The following is a 13,746-nucleotide window of genomic DNA, read 5'->3' as shown; positions in this document are numbered from 1 at the left end:
CTGTCCGGATCCGGATTACCTGAGCTGAGCGCCGGTGGGTGAGCTGAGACCGACCACCCGTACGTCCGTAGCCCTAATCCCTCCGCCTCCATGGCGAGCCACCCCTGCGCCTCCCCCTCCCCGCCGCCGCACAAGAGGCCGCGGACGGCGGCGGCGGAGGAGGGCGACCCCCTCCCCGGCGCCTCCTCCGCGGCCGCCGCGTCGCCGGCGGAGGGCGACCCCCGCCCCGGCGCCTCCTCCGCGGCCGCCGCGTCGCCAGCAGGGTTCATCTTCGTTTGCAGCGGCGCGACGAAGGCCGACTGCTACCGGCACCGGGTGCTGGGCCTGCCCCGCGGGAGGCTGGAGGCCGTCTCCCGGATCCGGCGCGGCGCGGCGGTCTTCCTCTACGACTTCGACGCCAGGTGCCTCTACGGGCTCTACCGCGCCGACTCCGACGGCGGGGCCGACCTCGTCCCCGGCGCCTTCCGCGGCCGCTTTCCCGCGCAGGTGGGTAGCCTCGCAGCCCACGCTCCCATGATCAGCTTTCTGGTGACCGGAATCAGGAAATCGCCGGTACTGGGTGGGGGTACTCGTCAGTCGTCACTAGTGTGGAATTGGGAATGTTCGGAACTGTGCGTACGAATTTTTGTGGTTGGCGAGAACGAATTGGAGGGTGGTCTTTCGACTATCATGCTGATACAAGAACTCAGGAAGGGGTATGATGGATTAAGATTTATGTCGTTGAATCCTATCATTAAACTGAAAGTTCACGGTCCGAGGTTGACGGTTAATTTGGAGCTTGAGTAATTTATGTTATGTTGAATCTAAAACAAAAACAAACAGAGCTAAGTAGTAATATACCATTCCCCAGCTGAATGAGCGGTTTTCTCTTCTGTCATGGATCAGGCAAGTGTGTTACCCGCTTGTCCTCTGAATCAGTTGTGTTGAGCTAGTTTGCTATGAGGATGCAGTTATTTGTACCTCTCTTTTTGTTGTTGTTGTTGTTGTTGTTGTTGATTTGTTCTTTTCTGCTTGATATTGTGTCTATGAAGTTGTTTTTCATCCCCAACAACAGCTTAGGCAGATTAAGGTGGTTTTAATAGAATAGCATATATGTAATAGCATATAGCTTACCTGTTACTTGGAATGTTAAAGCATATGCGCAGTTCTAGGTTTCTTGGAATCTCTTCATATACTGTTGCACCTATACCTTCTAACTCATTGCAATGATGCGAAGGAGAAAACCACAAATCTAAGCGACCTTTTGTAGTGTTTTTTGATGGCACTGAAAAGGTGAAATTTTCAGTGTGCTGTTATTAGGAATATAGGGTCCTTTACGTATACGTTACTAGATTCCTCTACTCCTCACGTACTCGTATATATTGTGCCCATGTGCTGTTATTAGGAAATAGGAATATAGGGTCCTTTACATATACATTACTAGATTCCTCTACTCCTCACGTACTCATATATATTGCGCCCATGGGGCAGTTATTGAATACAAGTGCTATTTATGAGAGCCATCAGTTAATCTCCAGTTGTCTTATTGAGAGGATATGTTTATCTTCTATAGTCAAGTTTCAAAATTTCGCTTTGTTAGGGCAAAAACATTGAAGTTTTACTTCTTTAATATTTTTAATAGGTTAACCATCAGGCTATGACTATTATACATATTTGCTAGGTAGTGGATAATATACTTGGCCTATATTGATTGTTTGCATGTAAGATAAGGAATCATTGTTTAATACTATCAAAGATATCATATGCGAACCATAGATATGCTATCACAGGCAGGAGGATATATAGCGTCTGTTGCTCATTTATGTTTATGAAATGTCTATTCAGGAGCAAATTTCCAATGAATTGAGTTATATTGGATGGCAGGCAGCCTCATTTATTGGGGACGATGAGTCAACTTGCTGTTTCTGTGATGAGATAACAACAGCCTTACAGTGTAAAGCACCTTGCTGGGACATGTGGCATTACAGCACTGTCTTTGGATCCCATCAGACTGCCTGTCTGCTCTTGAAGTTGTGGAGAACAATTGGGGTCTGGTACTAAAGATCTAAGGTTAAGAACGGTTTGTTGTGCCTTTCAGTGCTTCTTTTCTGGGTTGAGCATGTTGGGAGTTGAGAGTTGAGACTTGGAGGAACCAATGGCATGCACTCAGTGGCTCATCTTTTCTTACATCCCTTACAAGGTGGATGTCAATGAGCTATCTGAATATAAGATAATCTTTTGATGCAAATTAATTGCTGTCATTTCGTTTTTCTCACATTTTTATTCTCTTGGCACACGTTATGCCTTCTAGCTGCATTTAGAACTATGTAATAGCATATAGCAAATAACCTCACTGATTAGCTGTACAATGTTCTCATCGTTATTTATATGTGCAGGTTAAATTTATGATCGATGGTGATTTCATGCCGCTCCCTGAGAGTAGCCTAAAAAGTGCTATAAAGGAGAACTACTTCAAAGGGAAGTTCAGCCCAGAGCTTACCTCTACACAAGTAAGTTTGAATAAGTCAAATTCCAATCATTGTGCTCTGTTGTTATGTTCTTAAAAAGAAATGAATTATGCCGATTGACCAACATTATTTTAATGTATAACATGTGGACATGAGTTCTTTAAGAACCCTGTATGTCAGCCACCCCATTGGAATAAATTTAGGACGGCCATTGATAGATATGAAACTTGTGTAATACATCGTATTTTGTCTAGTTTAACTGGTAGCTGAAAATGGAATCATGAAACTTGTATGTAATCCTTTCCTTCTGAATTTGCTCTTGCTGGTCTGAGGGATTTCATCCATCTTTCTATGTTATATATTTGAATTTTGAGGCCTGAAGCCTATATTTTCAATGCCCATTATTTTATATACCTATTGCATCTGAAATGGAGCTTGGATGTTCAGCAGTATTGGGACACAGTAGGTTTTCTTGATGTATTTAGCCTTTCAGTTGTGAAGCTACACTGTTCATCCTGAGAAGTGAAAAAATATGGAGAAACAATTGAGGCATGATGAGAAAAATTTCATCTTTTGTTTTATGCTTTTCTTTTGGTTTTGGTATGAGTTATGAGTCTTGTCCTCTCATATCAAAGTTTAGTTGCTAGCAGGAATGTGACAGATTATAAATTTATCTTCAATATTGCCATTGTCAGCCAATTGTTTTAGTTTTTACTTCTTTGGTTATAAGTTTACTATATTAGTAACAAGGTAGCTACTTCATATGCTATTGGTTTCTGTTGTAGGTTGAGAAATTGAGCTCATTGTTTCAACCAATTACTTTGCTTCCGGAATCGTCACCCCCACATGATGTTGATAACTGGCCCCCTGCTCCTGCTTCTCGCCCTCCTTCAGCTCACCTGGCACAGCCACCTCCGACTAGCTATCCTGCTCCAGCCACCTCCATGGCGAACCAGTCCTCACCTCTTGCCCCCACCTCCCCACCACTGCACAAGCAGATGCACTCCCCGGCAGTGGTAGCAGAGGACCATGCCCACCCTGGAGCTTCCTCCACCGCTGCTGCTTCACCGGCAGGGTTCATCTTCATGTGTAGCGGCGCCACGAAGCCCGACTGCTACCGCCACCGGGTGCTGGGCCTGCCACGGGGGAGGCTGGAGGCTGTCTCCCGGATCCGGCGCGGGGCAGCGCTCTTCCTATACGACTTCGATACCAAGCACCTCTACGGGCCCTACAACGCCGACTCTGATGGTGGGGCTGACCTTGTTCCCGGTGCCTTCCGTGGCCGCTTCCCTGCACAGGTTGGTAGCCTCTCTGTCCTTGCTGCACAGCCATCTACTTTCTGCTGACCAGAATCAAGAAATGCGGTGAGTATGGTATTGAGGATGTGTGGAACTGGTGAAGTAATTGGCATGATAAGAGTAAAAGTGTTCTTAGAAATGTTTTTGTTTGGTGAGAACAAACCGGAGGTGGTCTTTCTACTATTCTGCTGATGAATTACCATTTCTGCTTGTCAAATTGTGTTGCCGAACTAATTTTAGGTCTGGTATTGATGGGAAGTTGGGATCTTGATAGGCTATGCTATATTATTTATGCCATGCAATGCTTAGTTATGTAGTTTCTGATTTACCAGTCTGTGCTAAGTTGTAATATTCCTTTCCCTAGCCAAATTAGAGGTTTTGTGGTCTGTTATGGATCAGGCAAATGCGTTATTGTACATGTGCTCTGGATCAGTTTGGACCTTTGAACTAATGTGCTAGTTTGATGTGAGGAAAGTATGCATTTATTTATTCCTGTCGGTTTGTCCTTTTCTCTTTGCTATGGTGTCTCAAGTTGCCTGTCATCCTTGTGGGCAGAGAAGGCAGATTAAGATGGGCTTTAAAGGATATGGGCTTACCTGTCACTTGGAATAGCATATGGAGTATGCACAGTTTTAGATTTTTCTGGAATCTCTCAGTATATTGTTCCGCCTGTACCTCTTCATTCATTGCGATGATGTGAAGGAAAAAAAAAGCTGCTAATCAAATTGATCATTTCTAGTGGTTTTCAAGGGCATGAGAAGGAGGTAATGTTTTGGCTAGCTGTCACTTATCTGCCACTTCTGTCCTATTGAAGATAGGATTGTTTTAGATACTCCAGTCTCAACGTTACACTTTATTAAGTGCGAGAATTTAAAATGCTGAAGTTTTACCTCTTTAATATTTTTGATAGGTTACCCATGAGATCATGACCATTATGGATGTTTATTACGTAGAGAATAATATACTTGGACTGTACTGATTGTTTGCATGTAAAATAGTCATTATTGATACTATAAATATACAATAGGCAAAAGATTATTGGTATAATATCAGAAGTGGTAGGATATACGATGTATATTACTTATTTGAGGTTGCAATGTCTATTTAGGAAACACATTGGGTTATCTTGGATGGTAGGTAACCACATTTACTGGGGATGATGGGTCACTTTGTTGTTTCTGTGATGAGAGAACAACAGCCTCCTAGGTTGAGGTCGCTTATATCTTTTGTAGCCAAGGCGTGCTTGTAATCTGTGTAACATTGGTGGTGGGTGCATGTGCGTGTTTGTAAGGGTTTCCTACTCTTTTCTTCTTCTTTAATATAGTTATATGCAGCTCTCCTGCGTGTTTGCGAAAATAGATTACAGCAGCCTACAGCATAAAGTACCTTGCTGGGAAATTTGGCAGTCACTCCCGTGTTATGTACGGCAATGTGTATCAGAGGCGGCGTCATGACTAGTACAGAGCACGTGCCCATGACGCTCAAACTGCTAGAGCAGTTGTATCTTTTAGTTTGAATTTATCCCGAGTCAGTTATGTAAATTGGCCATAAAGGCCTGAACCTGAGACTAATGTAGTTATGCTGAAGATCATTTGAATCTTCTAGCGTCTTGTGTTTTCCCTGCTCTCTTGTACATGCTCCTCTGCTCGACGCCGGCCGTCAGGACGGTGTCGCGCCCTCGCCGCTGCCGGGAGCCAAGCCCGCAGCCTCCGACGTCTCACTCCTACTCCCTGCGCAACAGTAGCCCTGACACCCGGCACTGTCTTTGGTTCCCCACAGACCATCCCACTGTCATTGAGATTTTGAAGAACAATTGGATTCTGAGACTAAAGATCTTAGGTTAAGAATGGATTTAAAATGTAATGTCTTTCAGTGCTTCCTTTTTGGGGTGATGCATGTTGGGACCTGGTGGAACTGATGACATGCATTCAGCAGCATATGTTTGCTTAAGTCTCTTACTGTATGGATCCTGAGGAAGATTTCAAAGAGCTCTATCTATTATTATAAGATAACCTTTTGCTGCAAATTGATTGCTTACATTTTGTTTCTTGCACTATCATTCTCTTGGCACATGTTGTATGTTCTTTAGTTGCCATCTAAAACTGTGTAATGACATCTAGCAGTTAACCTCATAGATTAGCTTTACAGTATTCTTAATGGAACAAAGGTAACTTTTTTTTATATGTGCAGGTTAAATTTACGATCGATGGTGATTTCATGCCCGTTCCTGAGAGTAGTCTAAGAAGTGCTATAAAGGAGAACTATAGCAAAGGAAAGTTCAGCTCGGAGCTTACCTCTACACAAGTAAGTTTGAATAACAGTGTTTTAGATTTTAAAGGCGGTAAGGCGAGACGAGGCGAGCTGGGTACGCCTGGACGCCTAGGCGGCACTATAACCCAAGGCGAGCTGGGTTCGCCTGGACTCCTAAGCGTCGCTTTTAAAACACTGTTGAATAAACAAAATTTGAATTTGCATGTGCTTTTGTTATTTGTTATGTTCACGAGGAGAAATGAATTGTGCCAAACATCATTTTACTGTTAACTGATGGAATGAGTTCTGAAGTACTCTGCTTCTGCTACCCCATTAGAGTAAATTTACAATGCGAATTGATAAATTGAAACTAGTTTCTGATTTGTATCTTATTGTGTCTAATTTAACTGGTAGTTTTCTATTGTGTCTGGGAGGTGGATGTAGTAAAAAAGTGCACAGTAATGTCATAAAACATGTATGTAAACATATCTTTCTGACTTCCCTCGTATCACATGCAAATCCTAAGTCAAGTTGGGGGTTTCGAGGTATTTCATCCATTTTGCTGCCCTGTATGTTTGTTTAAATTTTAAGGCCTGAAGCTTATTCCTTTTTACACCCTTTGTTTCTCATAACTACTGCATCTGTAGTTTTTTTTTAATCTTCTATGGAGCTTGGGTGTTCAGTAGTATTGGACAAATGTAGGTTTTCTTGATGTATTTAGATTGCTCAGATAACACTGTTTATCCTGAAATGAAAAGATGCAGAGAAAAGAAAATTAGGCACGATGGCCTGATGGGAACATTTTTATCTTCTGTTTTATGTTTTTGTCTTGGTTTTGATACGAGTTATCATTCTTGTCGTCTCATATCATTTAGGAGCTAGACAAAGTGTGACAGATTATGACCTTGTCTTCTATGTTTTATTATACTGAGAAATAAAGAAATGGTGTACTAAAAAGGAAAGAAAGGATGGATATGATGAGGATATTTTTTTATGTTTTTCTTGGTTTCATCATCCTTGATCATCCGCATCGGTTTAGCAGCTGCTACTTCACCCTTGTGTTTATTAGTATTTCTTTTAGAGTTTATAATACATGCAACGAGCTACCTAATCCATATACTTTTGATTTTCTGTTGTAGGTTGAGAAACTGAGGGCATTGTTTCAGCCAATTACTTCGCTTCCACAGTCATCATCCCCACATGATGTTGATAACTGGCCCCCAGCCACTGCTTTTCTGCCGCCTCCAGAACTCCCGGCACAGCCACCTGCTTATGCAAATCATCCAACTGCATATGTTGCTCCTCTGGCTGCTCATTTGATGCCACCTCAAGCCTATGTACCTCCATGTTCTTCTACTCAACCTGCTATGGGTACTTATCATGGACCAACAACTGTGTATGGTTATCAAGCTGGATATGCAGCATGTGATCCTACCTATCAATATGTGGAAGCGCCCCTTCCATTTTCTCTTTATGACCAATACTCCATGTCACAGCATGTTCCAGCTCCTATCTATTATACTGCCCCCTATTATCAGCATGATCCATATCAACCTGGCAATGTCAATTCTCATTATTAGCAAAGCACATATGAGAGGTACATATCTGATATCTTAAATGGATCTAGCTCTTCCAGCATGCTAATCTGTTAATTCTGTTACATAACTATTTTTTTGCAAACCAAGTTGTACATATAGTCAATGCTGGCAACGTTGATGTCTAGACCATATTCTTCAGCTGAATAATATCTGAACGTATTTGATGAACTATTTGCAGATACAATATAGAAACATATTTTACATTTTGGAAGCTATCATGCGGAAATCGCTAAACGCATTTTTGCATCTTCCATTTCAGAGCTACCTATGTTGCTGGGCATGACATTGATGCAGCAAACTTGCAACATGTCAGTTATGGATCACTCCAAGCATTCCGACTGCGGCACATATAACAGCCGTAACAAACTTATAAGCCATCAGCGGTTTGGTCCTGAGGTGAATCAGCCCCAACAGGAAGTTACTTACACTGTTCGTGCAGCTGGCAGCAGCACCCACGGAGCTGGCTCGGTGGGGTCCGTATGCATGCATACCAGCCACACCAGGGTGCCAGTGATTGTTATTTCAAGTTTTGAAAGCATGATCATCGAAGCAAACAGCACTTCTAGGCTGTTCTAACTTATGCCATCTGCGCAAGGGATAAAGGTCTCAAAGTTGGTATCGCCTCACATCCTACTGACACTGATGGTGTACAGCTGAGTTCAGTTCTTTTGGGTTCTCTAGATAGGTTCTTCTGACCGGGTAGCTGCTTAAGTTAAAAGAATATGGATGTAAATATGTTAAGCTGTTAGTGAAAACAGCTTTTGGGTGGCAGACTAGTGTCTTATTGCATAATTTGGCATCAAACCTCTAATGCTAGTGTATGTACTCGCACAGGATGGCAAGCAAGACGAATGGCCTGTAAAGGCTTACCTTGTGCCCATCCGAAAAATCATGGGAATCTTATAAAAAATTTACTTGAGAAGACTGTCAATATTCACATTTAAATTCAATAGTGGTTTGGGACACTGCAACATACATTCACTGAGCAAACGAATTGCAGATCTGCAGTGCTCAACGATGATGGTAAAAATACAAACTTTGCAACATTCTTAACAAAGAGGCAGAAATATATGAGAGTTGTAAGCACAAACAACATCCTTACAGTTATATTTGAGTTGTGAAAGCTTCGAAACAGAAGTGCAAAAAGGGCAAGACATTCTACCTACTCAAAAGAGTACTGTCACAAGTATGGGGAATCAATCTGCTGGTCATCCCCTTCGTTGCCGATCACCATCGGAGGCAAGCCAGGATCAGGGCGTGGAAACAATAGTTTCAGGCGAAAAGCATCGACGCCATTGAGATAGTATCTATACAGCCTCTTTGCTCGGATAAACCCCAGGCGACCATATAGAGCAAGGGCACCCTTATTTGTAACTTCGGCTTCAAGTGTCACCTGGTTGCAAGTAGGATGTTAGATACTACAGCATTTCATGAAGTTTTGGGAAGGATGTTTCTATGGAAAGTGCATGTTAAATAGGGACTAAGTCCAACCGTATTTCCAATTTCCCCATTGAAGAGGTTATAGAGAAAATCAACAATAAATGTGGATATAAAAAATAGATCGCATTATAATCTCTCACATCTGAGTTTCAGAGTCAACGAAAAGAATAGTTACCTCCTCACAGCCAGATTCCATCATTACCTGAATAGATCTAGTAACCAATTCAGTTGCTGTATCACAAGAAACAGAGATCCAATTAGCTTATTACTACTGTATAAAAGCAGAAATAGCATATACTCGCTTATATTCAAACAAACTGAAAGAAAAAATAAGTAGCAACCATTTCAAGAGCAAAGCACCTGCCTTATTTCAGATGATTAGTGAAAATTAAGCTGGAGTACTACCATCCTCTGTATTCTAGTTGTTTTAGATACTGGAATAAAGTTATCCATCATTTAGAAAAGACCTTTTTCATGTTAAACAGGATTCAACTAATGCATGGATGTTGGTTAACATCCTTGCTGCTGATGTCATCATAATTCACACGAACAAAATTGCCTTTCAGATAGACAAATACCGGTTACCAAGCTAAGAGCAAAAAATAGTATGCCGATATGATCCGAATATCACTCCTTTATTACAACAAATATGAATTACTCAAAAAATAAGTGCTAAATTAAGACCACATAATTTCAAGCATTCCATCATCAATGTCTGCTAAAAGAAAGATTCTTAACGGGAGGACCTGACAAAAGATGAGTGCAGCACAAACCAGCAACAAAATATGTTGACACTTCACATCATAAGCACCAAGTAAATCCACTATTCTTTTAGTTGTTTTAGCAACATGAACAGTGCCCAGATGATTTCCCACACTGAAAGGTAATACATGACCTGACTACGCTGGAAAAGAGTGAGAACATAGAAAACTTGTGCTGAGCGCAAGTCAACACCTACACAAATAATGCAGAAGTATTCAAACAATGCTTACTTACTCCTTGTCTAACTAGTAATGTAAATCTCTAGTGTAATTTGCCAATGAAATTCATTTACTTAAAAAAAAAGGAATACAACACATGTCAATTGTTAGGAAATGCTATAACATCCAGGAGACAAGAAAATATGTATTTTTCTTGCGCCAATCAAGCAAGCGAAATACTGCACACACAACGAAACTTCTTTCTTAGCCTTTGCTTGCAGAAAGGAAATTGGTAATTTCTAAGATAATTGAACAATGAAGTGCTTCCACCGAGCCCAAAATTGAACATTTGCGTGGCCTAGCGATCGATCTATATAAGCGGTGCTGGCTTGCGCATTTTTGAATGACACAAAGCGAGATCACTCCTCGTCCAGAACAGCAGAGCTGGAACTATTTCAAGAGGCGAACGGCAGGTAAATTCGGAGAGAAGTGTCACCTATTCCCCTTCCTCTGTAGGGCTTGAGGACGACGAGCATGGCGATGTAGCCCCTGAAGGCGCCCCGGTGCTCCCCCATCTTGCACACCACCGTGCCCACGCACTTTCCCTCCTTGGCATCGAACGCCTGCGCAATCCCCCAATCGGCCACCCACCCAGGAAAAAAAAAACCGGAAGAACCAAGAGAGCGTCGTCAAATCAAATCCGTGGCAAGCTGACAAGCCCCGCGCGATTCGAGCGGCAGGGAGAGGAGAAGGGGGGGGACGCGCACGTACGAGGAAGGTGAGCTGCGGCCAGAGGTAGACGAAGTAGCGGTAGGTGAAGATGGAGTAGGGCTCGCTGAGCTCCGCGTCCACCAGCGACATCACCAGCGGCAGGTGCTGCTCCCCGCCGTAGCTCACGTAGGTGATCTCCCCGCCCCCGCCGCCGGTGCCGGAGGCGGGAGACGGCGAGGGGGCGCCGCACGAGGCGGCCGCCGCCGACATCGACGCAGGCGGCCGACGAGGAGCGCGGGGCGGCGGCGCTGTTTCGCTGATTGGCGAGCGCGCCGGCGATGGCCGAATGCGTAAACGGGGCGCTCGAAAGCGGCATCTGGAGCACATGGAAATGGGCCCCTGATCACTCACCCGTGGGCCGGCCCGTGGGCTGGCGAAATTCGGGCCTTGTAGGGCCCGTGGGCTGGCCTAATTCTCGCACCAGGAAGGAGGGGGCATATCTGTGTTTAGAATAGCCATCTATGTATATTCTTGTTAACCTGAGCATAGATGTTCATGCCAGTGTTGATCTTATATTAAATCTGAGCATATGCCCATGCATGTGATGATCTAATCATTCTGTTCTGCTGGCAGCTAGCAGCAGTACTTTTCTCTCGTATCAAATCAGCATCAACCACCGGCCAGCCAGCAGTACTTTTTGTCTCACAGCAAATCAGCACCAGCCACAGCCAGCCGAACAGTCATATGCCCATGCATATGATGATCTTAAATTAATATGAGCATATGCCCTTGGCTATGATGATTTTATGTTGTCATATTCCCTTTGGCAATGGTCTCAGACATTTGATCAGTGTGAAAAGGGCGATCTGATTTTGCATGTAGAATATCAAGTTTGATCAATTAAAATGTGATGCACTTTGTTCTGTTTATCAATTTGATAATTCTTTGATAGACGTTGCTTCTTCTTATTGTAAATTTTGTACTTCAAATATTTGACACGTGTAATTGTGAAAGGGCAGCTGTGAACTTTAAATTTGCACAATGGAGGACTAACTTTAATAGAGAGTAGGCACGCGTCCTAGCTCGACACAGCCTATGAAGAAGCAACCTACCTTAGATGTTAGATCGATGACGACGAGAGGGCCGGCTACTCACTCCGTTCCAAAATGTAGATTGTTTTGATTTTTCTAAATTCATATACTCTCTCCGTTCTAAATTATAAGTCATTCCAAAAATTTTGGAGAGTCAAACCATCTCAAAGTTTGACTAAAGTTATAGAGAGAAATATAAAGATTTATGACATCGAATAGATGCACTATGAAAATATAATAACGATACTTAATTGATATCATAAATATTATTATCTTGTCATATAAATTTAGTTAAACTTGAAAAACTTTGACTTTTCAAAAAATTTGGAATGACTTATAATTTGGAATGGAGAGAGTATTTTGCTATGTATCTAAACATACTATATATATATATATATAGCAAATACTATGAATTTAAAAAAACCAAAACGACTTACATTTTGAAATGGAGGGAGTAGCAATTAAAGAAGCAAAATTTCGATTGTGAGGGGACTAGAAAACGCCCACCAGTAGGGCTGCTGCAAGTGCAAACCTCCCACAAATACATGTGAGTGACAAAAATAAAAGGGCAGTGAGTTCGTTGCCTACGTGGCTACGTGTAGCCCTGCCTATAGCGGCGAAAGAGCTCATCGGTCTTGGCGGTGCGGAAGGCGTAGCAGCCCACGGCGTAGACAGCGAGGAGCGCCGCAGCGTCGACGGCGAGGATGATGTCGGCGCGGCGCCACTCCCCGCGGAGGTTCTGGAGCAGGCCGGCCTTGCAGGAGGCGCACGAGTAGCAGAACTTGGCCTCCTCGTTGCTCCAGGCGGCGCAGTCCGGGTCGGCGGCGGGGCTGACGGGGCTGATCCAGTAGGTCGGGGTGACGAACGTGTAGCCGCACCGGGTGGGGGGCTTGCAGCAGCCCGACTGCAGCGGGCTGAGCCAGGCGGCCGCGAAGAAGCCCTGCGCCGTGGCGGCGTCGCCGGCGGCGGCGGTCTGGTTGAGGTCGGAGCAGGTGGGCGTGGCGGCCAGGCAGGTCTTGACCCGGTCCCAGCGGCCCGGCGCGTCCAGGCGGGCGCGCAGCCAGCCCGAGTAGTCGTCGAGGTCGTACTCGAGGAAGGCCCGGCCGGGGGCCGGGCGGCCCGAGGAGGAGGCGGTGACCGCGAAGACGAAGGCGGCGAGGCCGGCGAGCGCGAGGACGAGGGCGAGCATGGCGACGAGGTACGCGAGGAGGAGCCAGGGGAGGCGCCAGAACGCGCCCGCGGACCCGGCGAGGCCGGCCGCGAGGACCGCGACGCCGAGGGCGATGACCGGCCACTGGAGGATCTGGACGCACGCGTTGTCCGGCTGCGTCGAGAGCCAGATGCCGGCGGCGATGACGGGGATGGAGAGCAGCGCGGCGGCGAAGTTGATGGCGGCGACGGCCAGGTAGTTGAGAGCCATGGGCGGGGGCGGTTACTGCTTGGTTGATTGGTGGTACGGTCGTTGGGTATTGGCGTGCGATGCGATCGCAATCTCATGCTCGAGCATAGCTAGCATATATGCTCTCTGCAGCTTTTATTCGTTGCTTCCTCGGTGTGCAATTCTTTGCAATTATTCATTCATTCCCTCTCCCCGACCGACGAGGCAACAAGCAAGGCAAAGCATCTTTCTGTTCACTTTTCAGTTTTCATGCGCGCAGCCGGCGAGCCCACACGGCAACTTGACTTGGCTGGCCCACTTCGGCTTGGGCTCTCATTTTTTTTTGAAAAGTGGCTTGGGCTCTCATTGTCATTGCAAGAGAACAAGCATGGCCAGCAGCCTGAGTGCGCATGTGGCTCGCAGCCGGGCACGCTAGCTTGTACTGTACCAACAATGCTATTTCATTTCAGATTTACTCGGCATCAGTCGACTGAAATCTCGTTAGGTGTCAATCGATGCGTCAGCTGGTCTGATTTGTATATGACGGAGGATTTGGCAAAATAATTAATAAAGCTATCAGGTCCGCAGCCAGGCTTTTTATTTTTCCCGTTAT

General features: G+C 44.7%; 3 protein-coding genes across 4 annotated transcripts; 1 reads left to right on the top strand and 2 right to left on the bottom strand.

The window, feature by feature from the left end:
• The first annotated feature begins 29 nt into the window (after window positions 1-29).
• Window positions 30-8,524, top strand: LOC120644521 (COPII coat assembly protein sec16-like). 2 transcript variants are annotated; one of them, XR_005663786.1, is made up of 7 exons: window positions 30-486; window positions 2,376-2,489; window positions 3,233-3,745; window positions 4,301-4,509; window positions 5,936-6,049; window positions 7,135-7,592; window positions 7,853-8,515. XR_005663786.1 is itself a non-coding variant. In XM_039921154.1 (6 exons), exons 1-5 carry the CDS (start codon window positions 91-93, stop codon window positions 7,573-7,575), a joined length of 1,578 nt encoding a protein of 525 aa, XP_039777088.1. In that variant the 5' UTR covers window positions 43-90; the 3' UTR covers window positions 7,576-7,592; window positions 7,853-8,524. The 2 variants fall into 2 exon arrangements, 1 of the variants encoding a protein (XP_039777088.1); XM_039921154.1 differs by lacking the exon at window positions 4,301-4,509 and having other exon boundaries at window positions 43-486; window positions 7,853-8,524.
• On the bottom strand, window positions 8,509-11,023 carry LOC120644522 (N-alpha-acetyltransferase MAK3-like). The gene is made up of 4 exons (XM_039921155.1): window positions 10,725-11,023; window positions 10,450-10,576; window positions 9,209-9,264; window positions 8,509-8,986 (listed from the first exon to the last, which is right to left on the bottom strand). Exons 1-4 carry the CDS (start codon window positions 10,932-10,934, stop codon window positions 8,774-8,776), a joined length of 606 nt encoding a protein of 201 aa, XP_039777089.1. The 5' UTR covers window positions 10,935-11,023; the 3' UTR covers window positions 8,509-8,773.
• Window positions 11,024-12,170: 1,147 nt separating this feature from the next.
• LOC120646284 (protein TORNADO 2-like) lies at window positions 12,171-13,281 on the bottom strand. Its single transcript, XM_039922928.1, has one exon. The coding sequence runs from the start codon at window positions 13,173-13,175 to the stop codon at window positions 12,348-12,350; it is 828 nt and encodes a 275-aa protein (XP_039778862.1). The 5' UTR covers window positions 13,176-13,281; the 3' UTR covers window positions 12,171-12,347.
• Between the last annotated feature and the right edge of the window lie 465 nt (window positions 13,282-13,746).

Source organism: Panicum virgatum, chromosome 8K (genome assembly GCF_016808335.1).
Source record: "Panicum virgatum strain AP13 chromosome 8K, P.virgatum_v5, whole genome shotgun sequence".
Lineage (NCBI taxonomy): Eukaryota > Viridiplantae > Streptophyta > Magnoliopsida > Poales > Poaceae > Panicum > Panicum virgatum.
The sequence above is the reverse complement of the archived record's forward strand: the minus strand, read 5'-3'. Positions and strand labels throughout refer to the sequence as shown.

Bases quoted from the DNA above. Each gene is read 5' to 3' on its own strand.
- LOC120644521 (XM_039921154.1), top strand. From the start codon at position 91: ATGGCGAGCCACCCCTGCGCCTCCCCCTCCCCGCCGCCGCACAAGAGG. The intron at 3,746-5,935 runs GTTGGTAGCCTC...TTATATGTGCAG, and splicing joins GTGGCCGCTTCCCTGCACAG to GTTAAATTTACGATCGATGG. The intron at 6,050-7,134 runs GTAAGTTTGAAT...TTTCTGTTGTAG, and splicing joins CGGAGCTTACCTCTACACAA to GTTGAGAAACTGAGGGCATT.
- LOC120644522 (XM_039921155.1), bottom strand. From the start codon at position 10,934: ATGTCGGCGGCGGCCGCCTCGTGCGGCGCCCCCTCGCCGTCTCCCGCC. The intron at 10,577-10,724 runs GTACGTGCGCGT...GGGATTGCGCAG, and splicing joins GGCCGCAGCTCACCTTCCTC to GCGTTCGATGCCAAGGAGGG. The intron at 9,265-10,449 runs GTGACACTTCTC...CTTGTGATACAG, and splicing joins CTACAGAGGAAGGGGAATAG to CAACTGAATTGGTTACTAGA.
- LOC120646284 (XM_039922928.1), bottom strand. From the start codon at position 13,175: ATGGCTCTCAACTACCTGGCCGTCGCCGCCATCAACTTCGCCGCCGCG.